General features: G+C 36.2%; 1 protein-coding gene across 1 annotated transcript in view; it reads left to right on the top strand.

The window, feature by feature from the left end:
* CFAP54 (cilia and flagella associated protein 54) overlaps positions 1-26,105 on the top strand; it is a 309,373-nt gene that overhangs the window by 28,807 nt on the left and 254,461 nt on the right. Inside the window, exons 9-15 of the mRNA XM_046012575.1 lie at positions 5,107-5,305; positions 12,191-12,372; positions 12,460-12,625; positions 13,582-13,667; positions 18,402-18,536; positions 19,679-19,829; positions 23,839-23,915. Coding sequence (XP_045868531.1) covers positions 5,107-5,305; positions 12,191-12,372; positions 12,460-12,625; positions 13,582-13,667; positions 18,402-18,536; positions 19,679-19,829; positions 23,839-23,915 — 996 coding nt within the window. The remainder of the gene's footprint in view (positions 1-5,106; positions 5,306-12,190; positions 12,373-12,459; positions 12,626-13,581; positions 13,668-18,401; positions 18,537-19,678; positions 19,830-23,838; positions 23,916-26,105) is intronic.

Genomic DNA, 26,105 nt, shown 5'->3' with positions numbered 1-26,105 from the left:
ACCCCTTGTTCTCTCTACCAGGGGCAAATAGAGGAATGCCTTCCCACTGTGGGCACAGCCTCACTCCATCCCTTCCTTAAAGCATTTGTACCTTCCCACAATCCCAGTTTTGTAACTTTAAAGGGCAAGATGCAGAAGAAGAGCCTGGGAAGGGTTCAGATGTGGACTTGAGTGGCGTCATGGAGGCCTTTGTCTTTGACTGGTTGTTGTTAGCTTAGTGGGCTTTGAGGTTGGAGAGAAGGTGGAGACATCTTCTCTCCTTAGCTTCAGACTTCACCCTTGGGAGTGTTTAGGAACTAGGCCGCATTGTAGCAAAAACAACCCCCATATCTCAGTGGCTTAAAATAAACTTTATTTCTCACTAGCATCGTCGTTACGATAGTTCCCAGGGGGCTCTGCTCATGACTGCCAGTAAGAGTCAAATTGAGCAGAAGCCCTCATTTTGAAAGTTGGGGTCGTTCTGCCATAGGGGATTTGAGAAAGCTCTGGAGAATGTTGTGCAGGTCATAATGCTCAGCATGGAAGGGACAGTGGTCTTTTCTCAATATGTCAAAACTCATCATATGGCTCTCCTGGCCACAACTGTGCTTGGTCAGCGGCACTAAGGGCTGTCAGGGAGGAAGACTGGGGTATAGTTATACCTTCTGGGGTCCTCTGCCCTTTCTCCCCCCTGCCTTGTCCTTCTCCCACTATCTTGTCCTTGACCTTATGAATCTCAGTATCCCTTTAGGCCCAGTTCATTTTTTCTTAAAAGTCTTCCCTGACTATTCTATATGGCTGTAAATTTCTTCTGTGAACTTCTTGGTAGGGCCTGAAAATGAAAGTGAAGGGGAAGCTGAGCAGTTTTGGACAGGAGAGTAGTAGAATTTCAAAACCTGGAAGAAATTTAAGAAACCATCTGTTTCAGTCCTGTCCTATTATTATAAATGGGAAAATAAAGCCCAGAGTACTTAAGTTATGGCCTCAAGGTGACAAAGGCAGCTGCTAGCTGTGCTGCAACTAGACCCCAGGACGCTCGTCCAGTGCTTTCTCAATACTCCAAAAACTGCTGCTTTCTTCACTCATTTTTTCTTACAACATTTAGGAGAAATTATTTTTCTTTTCTCTAAAATAGATCATAATGTCTAAATATAAAATTTTTGGGGGCATGCATGATAGCTTCTTATTGCTCCTTAGTGTGACTATGGCATGTTGACTGCTGAGCCCAGAGGTACATTTCATATATCCTTTTAAAATCATATCCCTTACTGACTAATGGTGGATAGTTGGTGGGAGCAGTGACTTGCTCAATCATGGATAATTTCTTGGATGAGCTGTGGAACTGCCCGCATCTGGTATTGTTGAGTAGTAACAGCCTCTGGCATTTGTAAGAAAGCAACGGGTAGGTTTTTTTTCTGACTAGCAATTTTCTTTTCTGTGAGCAAGCCAAATTTAAGTGTCCAAAGCTGGAAGACTATCATTAATTAGCACATTATTATGCTTTATAATCATCCTTCTATAAAAATTAAGTATATTTTCAAAGAAAAACATTGCAAATTCCAGGTAACATTATATTAAAAACACATCTATTTCTGGTTTCCTTTAAGGTAGTTATTTTTTTTTTTTAAAGATTTTATTTATTTATTTGACAGAGAGAGATCACAAGTAGGCAGAGAGGCAGGCAGAGAGAGAGGAGGAAGCAGGCTCCCCACGGAGCAGAGAGCCTGATGTGGGGCTCGATCCCAGGACCCTGAGATCATGACCTGAGCCGAAGGCAGCGGCTTAATCCACTGAGCCACCCAGGCGCCCCTAAGGTAGTTATTTTATGGAAAGGTCTGGTGGTATATCTTTTAGTTTAGTTGGTAGTTTCTATAGGGAATAGTCAACATACCCTTTTTATAAAGTCATAGTATATTACCTTGACATACTTTGCAGAATGTTCTACTTTATATGTATGAAATAATTTTATGTGTCTACAAAAGAAAGTAATTGTGATATGTGTTAAATCTATTTTATAAACATTTCTGAATTTGGCAGTCCATTGTGAACTCACAGTTAATCATTTTGACTTTCAAAAGATTCCTTTAGAGGACTACTAATCCATACTTTAGAGGACTACTAATCCATAATGATTGACTGTTTAGTGATTCATTCAATAAATATTTTTATAGTACCTGCTATATAAACAAGATAGATAGGAGAAAAATTTTAATGGAGGAATTGCATAATAAATAAATATAGTAATTACAGTTTGTGATAAATATTAAGAAGGAAATAATGGTAGAGTTTAAATTAATTACATGTAAAGCACTTAGAATGTTTCTGGCATGTAGAAGGTCCTCAGGAATATTAGTTATTACTATTATTTATTTTCACTCATTCATTTAACAGAATGTATCAAATCCCTACTGTGGCTACAAGTATGGTAGAATATATAAGAGCAAAGTCATGGTTCTGTCTTTTTGAATGGCCTTGGAATAATGAGCAGGATTTGAGTGTATAGGGAGGAGAGGATAAAACATTCTAAGTACAGGACCAGAGCATGATCATAGCTTAGAAGCAGGAGCAAACAAAGTTTATTGGGGGATAGTGAGAAATTAAGCTTGACTGGGCTAGGTATATTATGTTGGAGAATTAACATAATACATCTCATGGAGTAGATGTCATAGATGTCATGTCTGTTTAGAAGTGGAACAGACTATCTGCATCATGCCATTTAGCTTCTCATCCATCCTGATGTTTTTAAAGATAGTCTAACATACTCTATGCAGTATTTGTACCATAACTTGTCAAATATTTTTATTATTATTTAAAATTTTAGTGGTTTCCAGTTCTTTGTTATTCTAAATATTGAGGTAATCAACAGCTTCAATATACTATTTTTTAAATTTTCTGTGGACAAAATTAAAGGTGCAGGATTTGAATCAAAGGATACAATCACTTTTATTTTTCTTGATATATATTCCCAAATTGATTTCTGAAATAGCTATGCAGAGTACAGCCTGCATGTACCAATCCACTACAAGTTGTTATTGGTTCGCTATTTAAAATAAATTTTTTTTAAGATTTTTTTTAATTTATTTGACAGACAGAGATTACAAGTAGGCAGAGAGGCAGACAGAGAGAGAGAGAGAGAGAGAGGAGGAAGCAGGGTCCCTGCTAAGTAGAGAGCCCAATGCAGGGCTCGATCCCAGGACCCTGGGATCATGACCTGAGCCGAAGACTGAGGCTTTAACCCACTGAGCCACCCAGGCGCCCCCGTTTCGCTATTTTTTTTTAAAAAGAATTTTTATCTATCTATCTATTTACTTGAGAGAGAGAGAGAGAGAAAGAAAAAGCAGCGAGAAGGGCAGAGAAAGAGGGAGAGAGAGAATCTAGGACAGATTCTGCACTGAGTGCAGAGCCTGACTTGGGGCTTGATTTGGCAACCCCGAGATTATGACCTCAGTCTAAATCAAGAGTCAGATGCTTAACTGACTGAGCCACCCAGGCATCGCTCTCTATTTTTTGAATAATTCAGTTTTTATAAATGGCTTGTCATTTTAACTATTTCTTTGATCCAACTTTCCCTTATATTTGTGTTTACTCTTGTTATTTCCTTTTTCTGTGAATTTTGCCTTCCACAGTTTTGACCATTTATCTACTAGTGATTTTAATTTTTAAAATATTTGAATGAGCCCATCATTTTTAAAAAAGATTTTATTTATTTATTTGACAGACAGAGATCACAAGTAGTCAGAGAGGCAGGCAAAGAAAGAAGGGGAAACAGACTCCCCGATGAGCAGAGAGCCTGATGTGGGGCTAGATCCTAGGACCCTAGGCAGAGGCTTTAATCCACTGAGCCACCTAGGCGCCCCTGAGCTCATCATTTTTATAGACATTAATATTTTTTATAAATCTTTTAAATATTTATGTTTTAAAATATTTTACTTGGTATTCATCTACAGCTTTGATAAATATTCTATTTCACTTTTTGTTAGTTTTTCTATGGTATTTCTAAAAGCAATTTAAGTCTATAATCTTTGGTTTTTATAAGTTCATTTTGAATATTTCTAATTATTAGAAAATTTATAATGTTTTCAAATATAATTTTAGAAAGCTCTGTTTTAACTTACAGTAAAAATCTTAGAAGAAACCCTTACGTCTGTTAGTAAAGAGAGGCTAGGGCATGAAGTTCAAGTTTATTGAGGTTTTTAACCTATAAGTTAACCTATGAATTGAAAAGTCATAGAAGCTAATGAGTAGAGAAGTTGGTTGTTTGGGGAAAAATGCTCCAAAGCAGTTTTAACCTTGTTTATGTTTTTCTGTCTCTCTGACTTTGCCCCAAGAATAGGAGAGGAACAGGGGAATCATGGGGAATATGACAGGTATCTTCTAACTGGACATGGATTCTAGAAAAGTTGACCAGAGCTACTTCTCTTATTTACTGGTAATCTAAATACAGAGAACAGATTTGTTGTCTGAAGAATAGTGTGTGGCAAGTCATAGGCAGGAGGGGAAATCATTCTGGGATGATACAACGCACAGTGGCTGGGAATTTGTACAGGGCTCTAACAGCCATTAGCATATTAGTGTATAGCTGGTCAATTCTTCTTTCATTAACTACCACAAGACCAGCTATTTATACTGTAAAATATTGTTTCAAATTTGGGTTTAAGGATCTTCTGCATTGGCATTTCCTGTGGTGCTTATGAAAAGTGCCCCACCTAGACCCATTGAATCTCAAGATTTGGTCTGTGAATCAAAAAAGCACTCCTGAGAGATTCCTAGGCAACTGAAGTTTGAATATCAGTTCCTGAAGACTGTAATTAAGGTAACACAAAGCATATGGAGATTGATGTTACCTTAATAAAAAGAGAGTAATAAACAGCCTTTTAATGCTGCCTTGGAAACATGGACATAAAGCAATAGCAGTCCTTGATGTAATGGTGTCATGACATCAACTTTAACGGAGTCTGGAGAAACACCTTGGAAATGAACACCATAAAAGTAGCCATCTCATTGACAGGCCAGCCACTCTCTCTTTTAGCATTAATGAAATATGTCTTGCTTATCTTTGCTTATAATATTAAACACTGTAGAACTCTAAAGAAGTGGACTGTGGTTTTATTTATTTTTTTATTCCAGTTGCCATGGCCACGTACTGTCACAGAGCGGTTGTTGGATGAGATGTTGGATAGCACTGCATCCCGGTTTCTGGCCGTCTTAGAAGCTCTTTCTGACTCAAATAGGCGCACACTACAAACTGGACCTATTGTTACAGATGAAGTAGAAGTCCGTGATGTTGTCTCAGAACTGTTTATGGCAGGAAAAGAACTTTTAATAAGTAAATAATTTGTTAAAATAATATATTATGGTATAACATGAAAGACAAAAATTTTGGTATGGTATTCCACATATAAGAAAATGATATCCAGGGCGCCTGGGTGGCTCAGTAGGTTAAGCCTCTGTCTTCGGCTTAGGTCATGATCTTGGGTTCCTGGGATCGAGCCCCGCATCCGGCCCTCTGCTCAGCAGGGAGCCTGCTTCCCCCCTCCCCCGCCCCCGTCTGCCTCTCTGCTTACTTGTGACCGCTCTCTCTCTCTGTTAAATAAGTAAATATAATCTTAAAAAAAGAAAATGATATCCAGTTTTTTTTAATCTTAAATTCAGCAATCTTATTAAACACAACTCATAATTTAAATAATTTATGAGATTTTCTTTTGGATTTGCTTAGGTGTATAATCATTACCTGTGAATAATGACTATTGTATTTCTCTCTTTCCAGTTCTTAATCTTTTAATTTCTTCTTTCTTGCATTTCTTGGCTTATTGCATTGGATAAGATCTCCAGTAAAACATGAAATGGAAGTGGTAATAGAGGATATTCTTGTTTCATTTATGATCTCACATAGGAGGCTTTTGACATTTTTACCATTAATTTTGATGTTTGCTGAAGGATTTTTTAAGATACCTTTTTGTCCAGATTAAGGAAGTTGCTGTTATTCTTGGTTTGCTGAGTTTTGTTTGTTTTTAATTATGAATAGTTGTTGAATTTCATCAAAACCTTTTTCTGGATTTATTGAGTTGACTGAATGGATTTCTAGTTTATTTCTGTTAATGTGACAAATTACATTGATTGCTTATCTAATTGTTTACCACTATATTTTTGGAATAAATCTAATGTGGAGGTGAGCATTATCCTTTTGATATATAATTTGATTTTGTTTGCTAATGTTTATTATTTTGCTTCTGTTCATGAGACAGATTTTCCTTTCTTGTAGTGTCCTTTTTTAGGTTTTGCTTCCAAGGTCATATTGAGCTCATATAAAGAGTTGAGAAGTACATGTACTCTGTTTCTCTCTTATCTGAAAGATTTTGTGTCAGACTGATGTTATTTCTTACATGTTTGATTGAATTTACTGGTGAAGGCACTTGGAGTTGGAATTTTCTTTGTGGAAAGGTTTTTAAGTATGGATTAAAAATTTCCCATACATATAAAATGATTTAGGCTTTCTTTTCATTAAAAATATCTTCTATTAGTTTGTTAAATAGGACTTGAAAAAAATTTGATTTTTGATCCAATATTTTCAAATTTTCATAAAATTATTTATAATATATTTCATTATGATCTTCTTAATGTTAATAAGATCTGTAGGTATCTGGGCTCCTCTTTTTCATCCCTAATAGTGGTCAGCTTGCCTTTTTCTCTCATCAGTTTCATCAGGAGTGTACCGGTTTCATTAGTCTTTTTCCATGAGCACTGTTTGTGTTTATCCTCTCTATTGTATATTTGCTTTTCATATTATTAGTTTTTGCTCTTTATTACTTCTCTTATTCTACTCTCTTGGATTTACTTTGCTGATTTTTAAAAAGTTATTGACTTGGAAGCTTAGATCATTGATTTTCAGGATTTATCCTTACTTAACATATGCATATTAAGACATTTCTCTCTAAATGCAATTGTAGCTATATCCCTGAAATTTTGATTCATCATATCTTTTTTTTTAAAGATTTTATTTATTTATTTGACAGAGAGAGATCATAAGTAGGCAGAGAGGCAGGCAGAGAGAGTGAGAGGGAAACAGGCTCCCTGCCGAGCAGAGAGCCCGATGCGGGACTCGATCCCAGGACCCTGAGATCATGACCTGAGCCGAAGGCAGCGGCTTAAACCACTGAGCCACCCAGGCGCCCATGATTCATCATATCTTCATTATCATTTAGTTAAGAATATTTTCAAATTCCCATTGTGTTTTTTTCTTTGATATCTGAGTCACAAGTCAAAAAACATGGAGATACGCTAATTGTCTTTCTGTATTGATCTCTAGCGTACTTATATTGTGGTCAGAACATATATTCAATTTGGTATTCTTTGAAGCTGTTGAAATTGTTAAGTTGTGGTTTATGGCCTAACTTGCCAGTTTTGGTAAGTAGTCTGTATGTACTTGAAAAGACTATATATTCTTTTATTGTTGGGTACATTGCTTTATGGATAAATTCATCAGGTAAAGTTTGTAAATCACAAAGTTAAATCTTCTCTATTCCTACTGATATTTTTTGGTGAACTGGTTTTATAAACTGCTGGAAGAGAAGTGGTAAACATCATCTGCTTTGCATTTCTGTTGGTGTGGAATTGATAAAGCATAGGGTATGTGTGTATTTTGCTGTAGCAGATACTATTTTCCAGAATGGTTTCTTTTTTAACCAGTTTATACCACCAGCAACATTTTATGAGAGTTCTAATTGCTTCACATTTGGACACTTAGATGTAAGATTTGTCTTTTCATTTGTCCATTCTGGTGTGAATTCAGTAAATTCAGTAGTATTATGGATTTAATGTACATTTCTCTGATGAACTTCAACGAATGAAGTTGGGTACTTTTTCATACATTTCTTCACGATTTGGATATCCTATTTTCCAAAGTGCCTGTTCAGCTTCATTGGAGGAGGTCGTCAAGATGATATGACCACCAGTTAATTCTTGAGCTGGACCCAGGCATTTGAAGGCTCCTTATACTCCCCATCTTCCACCCCACCCAGTCTTTGGTGTGTATGTCCTACCTACTATTTTTATCCTAGCAGTGGTTTCAAGGATGTAGCCTTGTGAGAGTAAGATGTTGTTGAGACCAGGTAGATGGTATACATGACTGAATCCAGTTAAATCTTCTGTAGAAACTCTGTAGAAACTGTAGACAAGCTTAGTATTAGTATGTAAGTTCCTTTGCTTTATTTTTGTTATTTTTTTTAAAGATTTTATTTATTTAACAGAGAACACAAGTAGGCAGAGAGGAAGGCAGAGACAGAGAGAGGAAGGGAAGCAGGCTCCCTGCTCAGCAGAGAGCCCGATGCAGGGCTCAATCCCAGGACCCTGGGATCATGACCTGAGCTGAAGGCAGAGACTGTAACCCACTGAGCCACCCAGGCAACCCTCCTTTGCTTTATTAAAACTCCCACTTACCAATCTGGAGTGGTCTGCCTCATTTTCAGTCTCTCTTTGCCCTCTGTGGTTGGGGGCCAGTTTGTGAACCATCTTTTGCCAATTTTTCTATTGGGCTATTTGCATTTTTCTTATTGGTTTGTAGAATACTTTATAGATTCTGGATATAAGTTCTTTGTTGAATATATATATTGCAAATACCTTTTCCCACTTGGCAGCTTTCCTGTACATTCTCTTAATTATATCTGTTAAGGAATAGGAATTCTTAATTTTAATGTAGTCTGGTCTATCAGTATAGCCTTTATAGTTAATCATTTTTGTGTCATATTTAAGAAATCTCTGTACTGTAATGTCATAAAGATATATTCCAATGTTTTCTTCTAGAAGCTTTATTATTTTTCCTCTCACATTAGGTCTCAATTTTGTTTTTGTTGGTATGAGGTAGAGATCAAGATTTATTTCCATATACCATCTAGCTGACACAGCATTGTTTATTGAAGAGACCTTTCTTTCCTCATTGACTATAGTATCCTTTTGCCATAAACAAAGTGACTATACATGTGTTTTTTTACTCAGTATAATTACTTTGAGATGTATCTGAGTTGTTGTGTGCATTAATAGTTCACTCCTTAGAACTGCTCAGTAGTAGTCCAGGGTATGGTTGTGTCACCGTTTGTTTGACTGTTTACCTGTTGAAGGACATTTGAGTTCTTTCCATTTTTTGGCTCTTTGGGTACAGCTATTACGAACATTTGAGTACAGTTCTTTGTGTGCACATGCGTTTCACTTCTCTGGGATAAATGCTCAAGAGCATAATTACTGGGTAAGTGTGTATGTTGTTTTGTGGAAAATTGCCATATTGTTTTCCAGGTTAACTGTACCATTTTACATTCCTACTCACAACGTATGAATGATCCAGTTTTATACTATCCTCGACAATATTTGATGTTCTCACTATTTCTTTTAGCCATTCTGAGAGGTCTAGTGATATGTCATTGTGGCTTTTCCCTAATGGATAATGATGCTGAACATCTTTTCATGTATTTATTTGCCACCTTCATATTCTCTTTCTCTTTAGTGTCTTTTGCCCATTTTCCAATTGGATGGCTTATTTTTTCTATTGAATTTTGAGAGTTCTCTGTTGTATGTTCTAGATACCAGTTCTGGTCATCGTTTTTTATGACAGTGCATACACTAGTAAGCTTTTTCCTTCATCTTTCCCATTTTTCACCACTTCTATCTAAATTCATTTCTTTTTGCTCAAATATAAACTGTAAGAGCTTTGAAATAATTTAGCTAGATATAATATTTTGCTTAGAAGTTAGTTTCTTTTAGAAATTTGAAGACATTTCTCTGTAGTCTTGTACATGGTGTTGAGAAGTCTCTCAAGGTTTAGATCTTGTTGTTTTACCGTTTTAGCTTTTACAGTGTCTTTTCCTATGATGTTTTTACATGTTGTTATACTTGGTCTAGGGGAGGTTTGGTAATACAGGAGGTACTTTGAGGTCTTACATCTTTCTTTCATTTTTTAATGTTACTTCTTTGTTCCTTCCCCTTATGTTTACTTTTAAAAAATTCTTGGGGCACCAAGGTGGCTCAGTCAGTTAGGCATCTGACTCTCGGTCTTGGCTCAGGATCTCATGGGTCATGAGATTGAGCTCTATGTCTGGCTCTGCATTCAGCAGGGAGTCTGCTTGATGATTCTCTCCCTCTGCCCATCCCCCTTTCTCTCATAAACAAACAAACAAACAAATAAATATTTTAAAAAATTTTCTGAGGGAGGTGCCTGAGTGGCTCAGTCAGTTAAGTATCTGCTTCGGTCCAGGTCATGTTCTTGGATGGAACCCCACATCGGTTTCCCTGCTCAGTGGGGAGTGTGCTTCTCCCTCTCTCTCTGACATACCCCTGCTTGTGCTCTTTTGCTCTCTCTCTGAAATAAAATCTTTTTTTTTTTTCATTTTTTTTTCATTTTATTTATTTTTTCAGTGTAACAGTATTCATTCTTTTTGCACAACACCCAGTGCTCCATGCAAAACGTGCCCTCCCCATTATCTGAAATAAAATCTTAAAAAATAATTCTCTGAGGGCCCTAATAGATAGATGTTAACACATCCACTCTCTGTATCTTACTTATTCATTTATTTACTTAAGATTTTATTCATTTTATTTGTTAGAGAGAGAGAGCACACAAACAGGGGGAGCAGCAGGCAGGAGAAGTAGGCTCCCTGTTGAGCAGGGAGCCTGTTGTGGGACTCGATCCTAGGACCCTGGGACCGTGACCTGAGCTGAAGGCAGATGCTTAACCGACTGAGCCACCCAAACATCCCTATTTTATTATTTTTAATCTCTTTATTCCTTTCTGTTGCCTTCTGGGAAGGTTTCTCGATCCAACTTTCTAGGTTACTAATTTGTTCTTTGGTTCTTGCTATTCTATTCCATTCATCTATTGAATTCGTTGTTTCAGCAATAAAATAATTTATACGTAATCTCTATTTGATTCTTTTTCACAGCAATTTATTCTTGTTTCATGTTTGTAAAATCCTTTCTTATTTCTTTGAGAGGACACTTATTAAGCTTAAGTGTTCACTCTTTCCTATTTTTCTCCTTCCCCTGGTAAAAGATGTTTTCATTAGTGGTCTTTGTTTCAAGATGTTTGTGTTTTTAACTTTATTTTTTCATGAGCTTACCTTCTGTTGCTCTGGAGCAGTCAGCTGACTTGTCCACAATATCTACCTGGAAAGAGAGGTGAAAGCCTAGACCTTAGCGTGTGTACTTTTAAGTGAGTTTAGGGGGTGTGCATGTGTCTGTTTGTGTCTCTGTGTGTGTGCATCCTCACGTGTGCATGCTCATCTGTAGGGAGGGACTTTCTCTGCCACAGCTTGGGCTTATTTCTTCTCCATGAAGAAAATGATCTCAGAAGGATTTCCTTCATCCACACTTGAAAATTTACCTTCACTTATACCCATCCTTTCTGCTGTCTCTCATTAAAATGAGAGGGTGTTCCTTCTCTTCTTTTGAAGTCTTTTACTAACTTTTCCTAACATTTCCAAACTGCCCCTTTCTCCCATGTCCTCTTTCGGCTTCCTCCCTGTATTTCTTCCTCTTTTCTAGTCAGGAATTGTCCATTTCCACTGTTCTAGATTCTTTCCTTCTTACTTACACAGTCTACAGCCCTCTGTCCTCAGCCCTCTGAGGAGAATGTCATGGACAACTTCCTTTTTGTTCAATCCAGGGGTCCCTTCTCAGTGCTTTTCTTCCCTTACACCCTAATATTTGTTACTATTGAATATTCCTTTCTATATGCTCTTCTCTGCAGCCTTTTCTCTCTCTACCCTTCCCTTACACGTTAGGGGTCCTAATTCTCCTATCCTAGACAGCTGTACATTGCCCATGGCTGCTTCTGTTGTTTACTATGGATATGTAATGATGACTCTAAAGCTGTATCCCTATTATAGATCTGTTTCCTGAGCTTTCAATTTTTAATATCTAGCTGCCTACTTGACTAGTTAACTCTTGCTAATTCTCTGTGTTTGAGATTTCATGTTTCTTTGGCTGGACATCCTTGACCACTCTCCTACCATAAACCCATGTTTGATGCCCTTCTTATTTGTCCCCATAACACCCTGTATTTCCCTGCCAGGATTTCTTGTTTTTCCATTAGAGTATAAGCTCTGTGAAGGCAGGGATTGTATTTGCTTCTTTTCCCTTGTTTCCCTTGTGCCTAGCAGTATCTGTTAGTATTCAGTAAATAATGTCTTTGCATGAATGACATTCAAACCTCTCTTTCCTTTTCTAGTGTCAAATACTGGTGCAGATGGAATGCTTGATTTTCCACAAATATCTCTTTTGCAACTTACTGTAAAAGGAAAAAATGTTATTTCTATAGATGCTGCTGTGAAATTTGTGAAATTGGCTTTTACTTATGAGGAATGGAGTTTATTTGACTCTTTAGCTGGGCAACTTATTGATTTTCTCCAGGTAACATATACAAAACCAATGATTTGTTTTTATTTTGTTAAGATGGCTTTGAATTATTAATCAACTTATGGGATAAACTTCTCTTAGAGGCAGGATGATCCAGAGTCCAAGAAAGCAGAAAAAGATTTAATTCTTCTTGTTGCAATAGAACCTTTAATCAACATAAAGAGAAACAAAGGTTTGGTCTTTCCCATGGAAAACTATAAAGAAGGACAATCAGCTCAAATTTATGTTAAGAAAATGATTTTTCACGGTGAGTATTTATTTACCTTTTTGAAAACTTAAAATTTCATCTGATAAAATATACTCTGTAGGCAAAGTGAGAAAGAATATTCAAGGCAGAGGAAACAGGAAGAGCAAAGGCCCTGAAGCAAAAGTGTGCTTGGTTGTTGAAGAATGGCCAGGAGGCACATGTGTCTGGAGTGCACTGGTGGTGCTGGTGGAATTGAGAATGTGGTAGGAAATGCAGGCAGAGAAATAGCTGGGTGCCAGATGCTGCAGGCTCCTAGACCTTGTAAGGATGCTGGGTTTTATTCTATGTAATGATTTTGAGTAGATGAAGAAGGCTCCATTTAGCTGCTACCTTGTTGGTAAATGAGAAATCAGCAGGCAGGGCCGTAAATCAAAAGCAATCAGTTCACTTTGGCAAGGCAAGATTTGGTGGTCTCCCATCTTTTTTTCAGTAGGAGCAATTTTTCATTCCAGCATTTTAAGTCTTAAAAGTTATTGTGTATATAACTGAAAATCTGCACCCTCTATATTTAGACTGGCAAGAATAATTTAATCCCGTGGGGGTTTTTTTTTTTTTTTTTTATGTTTTATAATGTTCTTAAGGCATTTCAAGACAGTTCAATTGCAGGGAATAATTTGTACCAGACAATGATATATATTTTTTTCCTGGTGGTTTTTGAATAGATATTTTTGTTATTTTATTTCAACTGCCATATTTTACATGTGTTTTAATATTTTAAGCCTTTTCAATTCTATTTTGGATATACTTGGCATACAGATTGCAGATTAATGATAATAGTCTATTTTAATTGCATTAGAACCCACTTAGATTAGTTTTCATATAGAAATATCTTAGTGACATGATATTTGCCCAGATACCATTTATGTCATTTTGTAGAATTTCGGTGTTTCTATGCCTTTTCTATTTGAAATTTTGTAATTTTTTTGTTTCATTTTTTTCTCTATTTTATGAATTAGATTCTTGTGTGAAGACTTGTGGATATTCAGAAGACATTTTCCATTTGGCAGCAACCTTGTACTCTTGCGTCTGTGCCTCTCCCCAGGTGAAATTGCTTTTTTGGATACTTTGTAATAGTGTTGAAAGAGGTTATTGTACCTAATTTAAAGCCAGATTTAAAATACCACAGGAATTGCACCTTGCCAAAATTCTATATTATTTAATCATTAAATAAGGGGTTGAGTCATAATCTGACTTCTGATTTTAAGTCTGTTTTGATAATAACCCATTTTGTTCCTTCTTGGAAAATTCCTAGGCTAGCTATATTCTAATAATGAAGGAAATGAGGGCTCCTGGGTGGCTCAGTTGGTTGGGCGACTGCCTTCATCTCAGGTCATGGTCCCAGAGTCCCAGGATCGAGTCCCACATTGGGCTCTCTGCTCCCAGGGAATCTGTTTCTCCCACTGATCTCTCTCCTCTCATGTTCTCTCTCTCTCATTCTTTGTCTCTCTCTCTCTCTCAAATAAATAAATAAAATCTTTAAAAAAATAATGAAGGAAATGAGGCAGTCATTTCAGTTAAAGTTAACATTCTTCATGAAATACTGCTTTCTAGTCCGTGAGTACAGTGCTTGGTTATTATTTGGATTCACTTTGCACTCAATGGCCAGTAGAGATGATGATTTGTGGGTATGAATGTCTAAGTAACTAGAACATCACTGGTGTTAAAACTGAATTCCAGGGATCCCCAGGGCTTTGCCGAAGTTCCCTCAGGAGCTCAGCTTTGGGTAGTAACACCCTAACCTGTTTTTATTAGGTTTATATACAATGCTGAGATAGAATTTCATTTGAAAATTTGGCTTTACTAATTCTAAAAAAAGTTTGAAAACCACAATGATAGAGCATTTATTAAGTTTTGTTCAGAGAAGTGAAACCACAGTAAGGGACTTGAGAAGTTCCACTGTTTAATGTTTTTTATTTCTTCTGGGTTTATTAAATATTTGTGACAGGTATTTAATTTTTGAAAGAAAGGTATTTGATAGAAAATATAATGATTATAGCAGGAGAGCTAAATCAAAATCTTTTTTGTTGTTGTTGTTGTAAGTTTTTATTTAAATTCTAGTTAGGTAACATATAGTGTAGTATTGGTTTCAGGACAAGAATTTAGTGATTCATCACTTACAGATAACACCCAACGTTCATCACAACTGTCTGTGGTCCTTGATACCTATCATCCATTTAGCCCATCCCCCGCTATCCTCCCCTCCATCAACCCTCGGTTTGTTCTCCATAGTTGAGCGTCTCTTATGGTTTATCTCCCTCTATCCTTTTTTCTCCCTTCTTTCACCTGTGTTCATCTGTTTTGTTTCTTAAATTCCACATATAAGTGAAGTCATATGGTATTTGTCTTTCTCTGATTGACTTATTTCACCTAGCATAATACACCCTACTCCATCCATGTCATTGCAAATGGCAAGATTTCTTTCTTTTTTGGTGGCTAAGTAATACTCCTTTGTATATATGTACCACATCTTTTTTATCCATTCCTCTGTTGATAGACACTTGGTCTCTCTCCATAGTTTGGGTATTGTTGATAGTGCTGCTGTAAACATTAGGGTGCATGTGCCCCTTAGAATCAGCATTTTGTATGCTTTGGGTATATACCCAGTAGTGTAATTGCTGGGTCATACGATAGCTCTATTTCTAACTTTTTGAGGAACCTCTATACTGTTTTCTACAGTGACTGCATTCCCACCAGCAGTTCTCCACATCCTCTCTAACGTCTGTTGTTTCAGTGTTGTTAATTTTGGTCATTCTGACAGGTGTAAGGTGATGTCTGATTGTGGTTTTTATTTGTATGTCCCTGATGTTGAGTGCAGAGTCCAATGCTGGTGATCTCAGGATCCTGAGATCATGACTTCAGCCAAAACAAAGAGTTGCAGGCTTATCTCATTGTGCCATGTAGGCACTTGATGTATCTTTTTTATAATGCTATTTGATACATGATATATGTTTATATCCCAAAACAGAAATATTTAGAAATTTATTACTTTGAATCTTACTTTTTGTTTGTTTTTTAAAAGATTTTATTCATTTGAAAGAGAGAGAGAGGATGAGTTGGGGGAGGGGCATAGGGAGAGGGACAAGCAGACTCCACACTGAGCATAGAGCCTGACTGACAGCTCCATCTCATGACCCTGAGATCATGACCTGAGCCAAAATTAAGAGTCTGATGCTTAACCAAGTGAACCACTCAGACACCCTTGAATCTTACTTTTTAAAAAAAAACTTGATATTGATATATAATATATAATGAAAAACATTTTATTAGTGTATAGCTCAATGAGTTTTCATAAATGAAACACATCCAGTTCAAGAAATAGAACATGTCCAGCACCCAATAGCTCCCCCTGTGTTCCTTTCCAGTTACTAACCCTGCCAAGGGTACTCACTGTCTTGACTTTTTACTCATTGGGTTAGTTTTGCCTATTTTTTGATATTGTATGTAACTGGATACAGAAAATATAGATGGTCCCTGTCTTAGGATGATTCAACCCAAGATTTTTCAATTTTACAATGGTGAAAAGCAATACACAGTCACTGGAAACCATACTTTAAAATGTGAACTTTGATCCTTTCCCTGGCTGGCAATATGCAGTATGATACTCTCTCATGATGCTGGGCAGCAGCAGCCACAGCTCCCAATCAGCTACATGATCATGAGGGTAGATGACAGACACATAACTATTCTGGTTTTCACTTTCAGCACAGTATTCAATAAATAACAAGAGATAGTTATTGTGTTAGTGACCTTTGTCCTACTGTAGGCTAATGTTAAGTGTTCTGAGCATATTTCAGATAGGCAACACTAGGCTATGATGTTCGGTAGATTAGGTGTATTAAATGCATTTTTAATTAATAGTATTTTCTATTTGTAAGTCAAGGGAGATCTTTGTATACTTTTAGCATCTTCTTTCAATTGATATTGTTTGTAAGAGTCATTCTTGTTGTTGCAAGTGGTTGTATATTGTTCATTTTTACTGCATAGTGTTCCACTGTATGAATAGACCAAAACTTATTTATACTTTCTTCTATACTTAATTTCTTCTTCTAGTAACCTTGCCCGTATAACCAGATGCAAAATTCTAACTTTAATAGTTTTCTCTGACTCTCTGAGGCCAAACAATGCCCTCTGGAGGAAAAGGCTATCCTTTCCCACGTATTTAATTTCTTTAGTGTGAGAAAGCCATTCTGGTCCATTTTAATAGCCCAGAGCTGTGCTGTTAATCCAGTATAGCTCCTACCCAGATTTTTTTTTTTAAAGATTTTATTTATTTATTGGACAGACAGAGATTATAAGTAGGCAGAGAGGCAGGCAAAGAGAGAGGAGGAAGCAGGCTCCCCGCAGAGCAGAGAGCCAGAAGTGGGGCTCTATCCCAGGACCCTGGGATCATGACCTAAGCTGAAGGCAGAGGCTTTAACACACTGTGCCACCCAGGCACCCCAGATTTTTTTTTTTTTTTAAAGTAGGCTCTACTCCCAGTGTTGAACCCAGTACAGGGCTTGAACTCAAAACCCTGAGATCAAGACCTGAGCTGAGACCAAGAGTGGGAGGCCCAACTGACTGAGCCACCCAGGAGCCCCAGGACAAGGAATTTTTATTACCAACTTAAAAAAAAAAAATCATGTATGTCTTAGTTCATTCAATTCAATTCAATAAACATTTATTGATCTTTGTTATGGTCCCATACAAGGTATTACATATGCACATTAAGTCTTAGAGCTGCCCTAAAGGAGTTTAAGGTTCAGTGTATTTTAATCATAAACTCATTATCTTTCTAGTTCAGATATAATGAGTTATATTTTCTTTTGGAAAGAACCAAATAACTGATTTGAAAGGAGATGTATTCATTATACTCACGGTATCTATTGATGCCCAGTGTGATGCTCTGTTGGTTTCTTCATGTCTCTCTTTCCTCCTTGTTTATATCCTTTTCAGCTCCCTACTTCCTCTCCCTTACTAATTCATCCCCTTCCCCATTCTTTATTATTTTAACACAGAAAATTTAAAAAGGAAGTAGTATATAAAACTTTCAAATTTGGTTGGAGCTAATTAGCTTACATAGCTTGCCTAAAAATGTTTGGAGCATTTCTTTTTAGAGAGGCAGAAGTGACCTAGAGCATTCATTGGAGTGTAGACTCTGGAACTAAACTGCTTGGGTTTGAATCCTGGCTTTGCTACTTTATATTCATTTCATCTTGGGAAAAAACCCACTTAATCTTGTACTTCAGTTTGTTCTTCTGGAAAGTGGGGATGATAGTAATAGTGCTCACTTCATAAAGTTGTCATGAAGATTAAATAAATTGTTGTAAGTCTTAAGTCTGTTTGGGCTACCATAACAAAAATACCATAAACAGGGTGGCTTAAATAAGGGCCACTTATTTCTCATAGTTCTGGAGGCTGAGAAATCCAAGATCAAGGCACCGGCAGATTTGGTGCCTGGTGAGGGTCCACCTCCTGGTTCATAGATGGCTGTCTTTGCCTTGTGTCCTTGCTTGGCAGAAAGAGAGTGACAGACTCTGGGGTCCCTTTTTATAAGGGTAGTATTTTCACTCTTGAGGGCTTCACCTTCACCTCAAAGTGGGAGGCCCCACCTCCAAATATTATCACACTGGGAGTTAGAATTTCAACACAGGAATTTTGGATAGACACAAACATTCAGTTGATAGGTATATAAAGCTCTTATAATGTTCCCTGGCACATGTTAAATACTATATAACTATATTTATATGTGTATCTTATTATTCTTACCAATTTACTTTACAATTTTTATTTTCAGAATGTTCAGCCTGATAAAGAAATTGTTGTGGACATGATAATGTTCCTATGGCAGAAATGCAAATTAGGAATTCAGAAGATCAATATGGCCAGAAGTGACTATGCAAAATTCACCCAGAAAATCAGTAATAATAAAGTATTCCTTTTTATTTCCTTTTACTTGCTTTAAGTTGTGATGCACATTTCAAATCTAAGTTTTCCCTATTTATCCACCTGCGTAACTACCATTCTTTAAATGTGTAACTGACTGAGCCTTTCTCTAAGTATATTCTCTGCACTTCTGCAGTTTAGTTTTGGGGAGTGGGAAGGTATTTCAGGTTTTTAAGGAAAGAATAAATATAGTGCATTTAAGGTTACACGAACTTGGATAAGCTCATTGAGGAAGTTAATAATAGAAAATACAAATAAATAAGGAATATTAGGGTTTTTTTCTGCAATAATATCTTTAGATTATTTCAAAGAGCTCTTTTGTGGAAAGGAGAAAATTGAGTGTGTGTGAATATTATAACCTGGGAACATAGGAGGAAACATTTTAACAGTGACATACTTGATGAGTTGTACATTGGGTACATGGGCTTGGTTTTACCATGTACTATGAAAAAGTAATGTTGTTTCCTCATTTTAGTTCCCAAAGTGTGATGGCTAATTTTATGTGCTAGACTTTGGGGGTATAGGCATCATAGACATCTTTGAAGGCACCTAACATGGAGCCTGAAACACCTCTTTACCCTTCACTGTTTTGGAAGACTTTGGTAGTGATCATAACAGCTGCTTTGTGAAGGGAGAATGAGAACTTTGAGGATACTGATAATCTTTACTGATACGTTAAAAAAAAGATAATAAATTTTCCATTATGGCTATAGATATGCAGATTATAAGCATAGGTGGATCTTCTTTATGAGTTTATATAAGCAGATTGATTAGGACCATTGATGTTTATAATTAAGATGTACTAGTAAGGGGGTGTTTACCTAAAATTTTCATATGTTTAGAAGATGATGACTTCAAGGAAGTCCTAAGTTTAAAAAAATTACTCTATCGGGGCGCCTGGGTGGCTCAGTGGGTTAGGGCCTCTGCCTTCGGCTTGGGTCATGATCCTGGGATCCTGGGTTTGAGCCCCGCATTGGGCTCTCTGCTTGGCGGGGAGCCTGCTTCCTCCTCTCTCTCTGTCTGCCTCTCTGCCTAGTTGTGATTTCTCTCTGTCAAATAAATAAATAAAAATCTTTAAAAAAATTACTCTATCGTGTAATAAACTTTTAATTGATTTTCTCTTTTCAGTGGGTTTATCTTCTGTGGCAGATAAATGAAGTAATTCACTGCTATAAAATGGAAGACATTGACATTGTGGTGGTAGCAGAGGTCACACTGCGATTAAGTGAAATATTGGAGTTATTAGGAAACCCACGAAGAAAATTTAAAAAATCTCTAGGTAATATAATGAATGAAGAAGTATGAAGTTATTAATTACAGATGTGCATATGAAGTATAAGTTGAAATACAGAACAACTACTGTTAATGGAAACTAGGCATTTCAGTACTGTGCTTCCTTGGTGATTTATAACCAGGGATAGAAATAGTAGAGGTTTAACCAAGTGAATGTTAAAAAGAGGTTATTTGTTCTATGGTTCCATGGCATAAAAGTGTCTTTTTTCTTCCCCTCACTCATATATTCCCCTTCTCCATTCCTCACCACTTTCACCTCAAGAGTGAAGAAGTGAACTACTTCTTCCCCATCCTTTCTTTTTACTTTTTCCCTTTTATTGCCTTTCCTCCTTTGCCATTTCCCAATAGAGTGTATGCTGCTTGAAGAAAGAGAGCATATTTTGGTTGCTGCTATATTTTTGGTACCTACCACGCTGCGCCATACAGACTGGGAACTTAAATAAATATCTGTTGAATGGATCAGTCTTTTACATTTTATCTCCTTTTAAATTTTCTCCTGTCTTCTGATTCCCTCCTTTTAAAACTTGTTGTCTTCACTTATTTTGTTTCTACTTTTCTTTTCCCCTTTTCCTCTTATCTTCCTTTATTTTTGTTCTCATTTCCCACCCACTCCTTACTCTCTCTGCCCCAATCCCTTTCTGCCAGCAATTCTTCTCCTTTTAGAAAGTTCCTTCTCCCAAAGGACAGCCTTATGCTCTGACCTTCTTTCTTCAGCATGTGGTTGAACCCCTGAACCATCTGTTTTAAAAAGTAACCCATATGTAGGGAGTAAGGTGGGGGTGTGGTTAGTGGGTGTTTACTTTCCTATTTTACCCCTTTTACATAGTGTGTATGACATTTGAGGGACTTTGTAGTAAAGTAATTATTGTAGTACTTGTTTTCCCAGAGATTTATTGATCTGGCTTTGCTGTTCTCATTTGAGTGTGACTTAACAGTGGAATTTTAGAGCCATGGTTCTCAAATTTTGATTGGCATCAGTATCACTTGGGAACTTATTAAAAATACAAAGGCCCAGATCCTATCCTACTTCATCTAGCCTGGGCCTTTCTAGTCTTTATTAGTTTATCTGGTGATTTTGATACACATCAAAGTTTGGGAACTACTGGTTAAGGTCTCTGGCTATCTAATACATTCAAGTCCTATTTTTTTGAAATGGCCTGTCTTAAAATATCTTTTCCTTTTTTAAAATTTATATATTTGCAGAATTTCAAATAGAGAGAGATGAAATAACTTACCATGTGCGAATATTATGAACATTTTGCCAATCTTACTTCATTTCTTCCTGGAACACATGTTTTCCTCTGGAGTGTTTTAAAACAGACGTCATGTCATTTCACCAATACATCGTGTGTGTGCATGCACACATGTGTGTGCGTGTGTGCTTGTCTGTTGGTTTATGTATCTATGTAACAGATAAAGATTTTGTTTTGTTTTACAGAACTAAAATGCCATTACTACTATACAAAATTAGGGGAAAAATCCTATGTCACTGACTGTATTAAAAATATCTTAAGTTGGCTTGTTCTAATCAGGATCCAAATAAGCCCATACATTTTACTTTCTTACATTTTTCTTGAGTCTCTCTTTCTAGTCTATAAGAGTTCCTTTCTTCCTCCCCCTTTCAAGCCATTTATTTTTTGAAGAAATTTGCCGTCCTCTAGGATTTCCCACAATCTGGATTTGGCTTCTTATATCTTTGTGGAATTAACTTGTTTCTCTACCTGGTAGTTGGAGCTAGAGGCTTGATTAGATTCCCGTGATATCTTACCAAAAAGAATTCCTGCCAATATCTTCTAAATTTGGCAAGAATACTTCATAGATGGTGCTGCTGTTTACTTCCTGTTGTGTTGAATCCGGAAGCATATAATGCCTAGTTATTGCACATGTTGTGTTGTAAAGACTTACCACTGAGTTCAGCTATTGTCAGCCTGACCTTTTTCCTAGGTCCCCCCTCCCCCCCACCCCGATGTAGATTCTGAGACAAGTTGTTGAGTCAGGTGTTTTATTTGGGATATTATCTAGGGAAACAGGGCAGTAGTGTGGAGAAGTAAGACAGTAAAGGAAAGGAAGACAGTACCAAATGCAGTAAGTTACAGAGAAGGCTACTTTTACAGGTTTAGGGGTTATTCCAATGAGAGACCTGTAGGAGACTGTGTAGAACCTAGAGAGCTGGGAGGTTGAGATATTTATACAACTTTTATCTGTCATTGAAGGAGTGGGAGTGAGAATCCAGAAAGGTTTTCAAACTTCTGTCATTCCTTCTGCACTTACTATGTTGAGTTTCTAAGTGAAGAACTGCTTCATCATCTGTTTGGTTACTCTGGCTATTTTTGATTGTGTGGTAGACATTATATTTGCTAAATATAGAAATAATTTGAAGGCTTAGATGAGGTTAGTGTTCTTCCAGAGAAGGTTTATGCTTGTTTTTACTAGATGAATGAAGACACTACTACTCCAGGATCCCATTAGTTCAATTTGAGAGATTAAGATAATTTGAAGCTGAGATGCTCTTTTGTTGACTTATTTTCCATTTACCCTAATTCCTGGGATGCAGCCCCTTCTGGCTTCTCACTCTTGGTGGCCCTGGGTCCTAATCTCTGTTGCTTTAGTTCTCAAGGATGTCAGAAGCATCACTCGGCTTCTCAGCTTTCTGTTTCAGAATTGACAAAAGTCCTCAGTTGGGAACGTAGCTCAAGTTCCCATTTTCATGATATTTTTTACTTAAAGATGAAGAAACAGTTTTTTTCCAGCTTTTCTAGTGGTCTCTAGACAGGATAATTTTTTCCAGGTTACCTGTTATGGAAAGTAAAAAGCCCAGTGATTTTTTTTTTTTGTCTCTTTCTTATTCAATTTTCTTTTGTTTATTAATTACGTTTGGGAGACTATTGTTTTGTTGCATTTGTACTCTGTTTAATTACAAATTAACTAAATGCAGTTTGTTGATTCTTTGCTAAAGTGTTTCACCTCTAAAGAATTAATTGATATCGGAGCGTGATCCATTTAAAAATAGTAAAATCTAAGTTTATGTATTGAGGGGTTATCCCCATTTAGATGTATAAATTCTTATAACTTTTCCAGTATTATTATTACCATCATATTATTGGCACATAAAACACAAAGTACAAGTCATTCTTATATATTAATTATGGCAGTCTGATTCAAAATATTTATTGGACTGTTTATTAAGTAATGGATTATTTAATTTAAATTATGGGATACATTTTAAAATAGGAAGCTAGCATTGCCATGTATTTATAATTTATATTCCTTTCATTCAAAGCAGCCTTCTGTGATATTTGTCCAAATTCATAAGGCTCTTACACTGTTTTCTGAATGCTTTTCTTTTTTCTTTTTTTTTTTTAAGACTTTATTTATTTGAGAGAGAGAGAGTAAGAGAGAGCATGAGAGGGGAGAAGATCAGAGGGAGAAGCAGATTCCCCATGGAGCTGGGAGCCCGTCACAGGACTCGATCCTGGGACTCTGGGTCCATGACCTGAGCTGAAAGTAGTCGCTTAATCAACTGAGCCACCCAGGCACCCCCTTTTGAATGCTTTTCAATGGACTCTATAGACTGTGTAGAAAGACCAGTCATTTTACCATAATATTACCTTGTTAATAATCAAGATTTTTGTTTGTTGTACTGCAAGATGCTTTTAAATTAACTTCTATAAAGACAAAATATAATTATATGGAAGAAATAATTTTGTATTCAATTTCTAAGTGTCGAATCATTTCTAAAATCATGAGTAATCAAAGAGTAATCAAAAATCAAAAAATTTGGCATAACTTTTTTTAGGATTATGATTCGCTGCTGTTTACATTTTTTCTTTTCTCCTCTTTCCTCTGGTCCTTCCTTCTTTCCCTTTGTTTCTTTTCTCCTTCTCACTCCTCTTCTTCCTACTTTTAACCCTTTTTTTTCTCCTCCTCTTTCTTCTCTATCTTTCCTTCCTCTTCTGCTCCTTCCTTCCTTCTTTTCCTTTTTTTTCTCCCCACAGAGATACCTTTAAGGAAAGGAACTGGTGACTCCCTTGGGATTTCAAGAGGAAACACCGAAATTCTTCCAATATTAAAGGTATTGCAAAAATATTTTTTTTAAAGATTTTTATTTATTTACTTGTCAGAAAGAGAGACAGCACAAGCAGGGGGAGTGGCAGGCAGAGGGAGAAGAAGATTCCCTGCAGAGCAGGGAGCCCAATGCCGGACTTGATTCCAGGAACCCAGGATCATGACCTGAGGTGAAGGCAGATGCTTAACTGACTGAAGCACCCAGACATCCTGCAAAAATATTTTAGAAAATACAGTTAAAAACAGGAATTTAGATTTTCAAACAATACTAATTTTGTAAATATTTAAGGGTTAATTATAGAAATAATTTTCAGTATTTAATATTTGAGAATTTATAGTTTCTACATACATTGAAAACTACAGGGGGACATTTTCTACCTTTTGCTTTTACTGTAGAAAAAAAAAATCCCACTTAGCTTTAAAAATAACCTGGTAAATATCTTAAAAGGATTTGTAGTTACATTACCATTGGTATTTTGAATGTGTTGTGATTCATAGACTCATAAAACAGAGAGATCCTGCTCAGCATATTCCTCTGACAGATTCAATGACTTATTACCTGTTGAAATTACACTTAGAACAGTCCCTGGCATTGGGCAAGTTCTTAGTGATTGTTACATTAAGAGAAAAAAGGGGGTGAGGGAGATAAATAGCTATTTCTCTTATTAGTTATGTTTTTCTTACAATATTTGAATTATTTCTGCCCATCAAAGATCGTGTTGTTCTATAGATCTGAATGGGAGTCTAGGGAACCATGTCATATATGTTATAAACACTTTAATTTATAGATAAGAACTAGCATTTTGTCAAGTCAGTTCTATGTGATGCTAATAATATGCTTTAGAAAAGGATGTCAGAGTCAAATAACTTTGGATTAAACACAACAGATTCTTTACTATAAGACTTCTTAGAGGCATTCATTTGCTTATTAGCATTGTGGTTTTTCAAGAAGATATAGAATACCATATATCCCACTATTTGAAAATAAAACCCATTTTATTCATCACGGAATAGCTACTTAGGACACTAGTGCTCATGGACTACTGTTGAAAAATACTTTTTCTAGAGAGGAAGCCAGGGATTTGTATTTTTGTTTGCCTGATTAATTAAAAAAACTATAATTTTAAATTACATTAGTTGTATTAACATTAGAGGACATTTTGATATATATAAAAAAGAAAAATCTGCAATTTTACTATATGGACTGAAGTATTATTTTTTATATTCCCTTCTAGTCTTTTTTATATTTTTTAGCATAGCGTTCTGATGTTTTTTCCTAACATTATTTCATCAGCACTTTTCCTGTTGCTAATGTTAATACTCAGAATTGCTGTATTTTCTCTGAAAAATCAATTTAAAATATATGTCATAAAATTGTAAAGAATTTTATATATCCCCTTAAGAAACAGTACTTTATTAGTAGACTTGAAACTCCTCCATTAACCCCTTTGATCATATCACCTTTCCTCCTGCCTAGCAGTAACTGGTATTCGAAATTTATTATAAATTCCAGGTATAGTTTTATTACATATGTGTGTATTCCCAGGAAATAGGGAGTGTTGTTTTTAAATGGTGTCATAGTGTGTGTATTCTTCTGCAGCTTGCTTTTTATCTCTGTGTTGTGTTTGTGAGATTCACTTCAGTTGATTTGTGGTAGGGATAGTGATGATTTTTGCTATTACATCTAACTTACTCAAGGTCGCATAGTAATTGGATTTGATTAGATGTGTTGCCTTCAATGTCCAGGCATTTAGTTACTATGCTATATTGCCTTTTGATTTAAAAAAAGAAGTGTCTTCAGGATACTTGTGTGAAAGATATTTTTCTAATGCATAAAATATGCAAGTCTTATAGCTGGGTACCAATCAAATATCATGAATATACTTGAGGACTGGGGGATCATTCTGAATTTACTTTTTTCTAATTTAGGGTTTAGGAAATGCAATTTTGAGTTATTTATGTAGTATTGTGTCTTAAGAGAGCTAGAGTTGAGAAATCTTAAATTGGGAACAGTATGTTTGAAATTCACAAGAAATTGAGGCATAATAGCTGTCTGCCAATGGTTTTTCTAGGGGTCACTTATAGCTCTTGCTAAATATACAGCTTCCTCTTTCCCACTTTAGGCATATTGAATCATAATTTCAATTGTTGAGTCTTAAAAGTTTATGATTCCAGGTATTTTCCTCTTAAAATTCCC

This window comes from Meles meles, chromosome 7 (genome assembly GCF_922984935.1).
Source record: "Meles meles chromosome 7, mMelMel3.1 paternal haplotype, whole genome shotgun sequence".
NCBI lineage: Eukaryota > Metazoa > Chordata > Mammalia > Carnivora > Mustelidae > Meles > Meles meles.
Note: the sequence above shows the minus strand (reverse complement) of the source record. Positions and strands in the feature narration are given on the sequence as shown.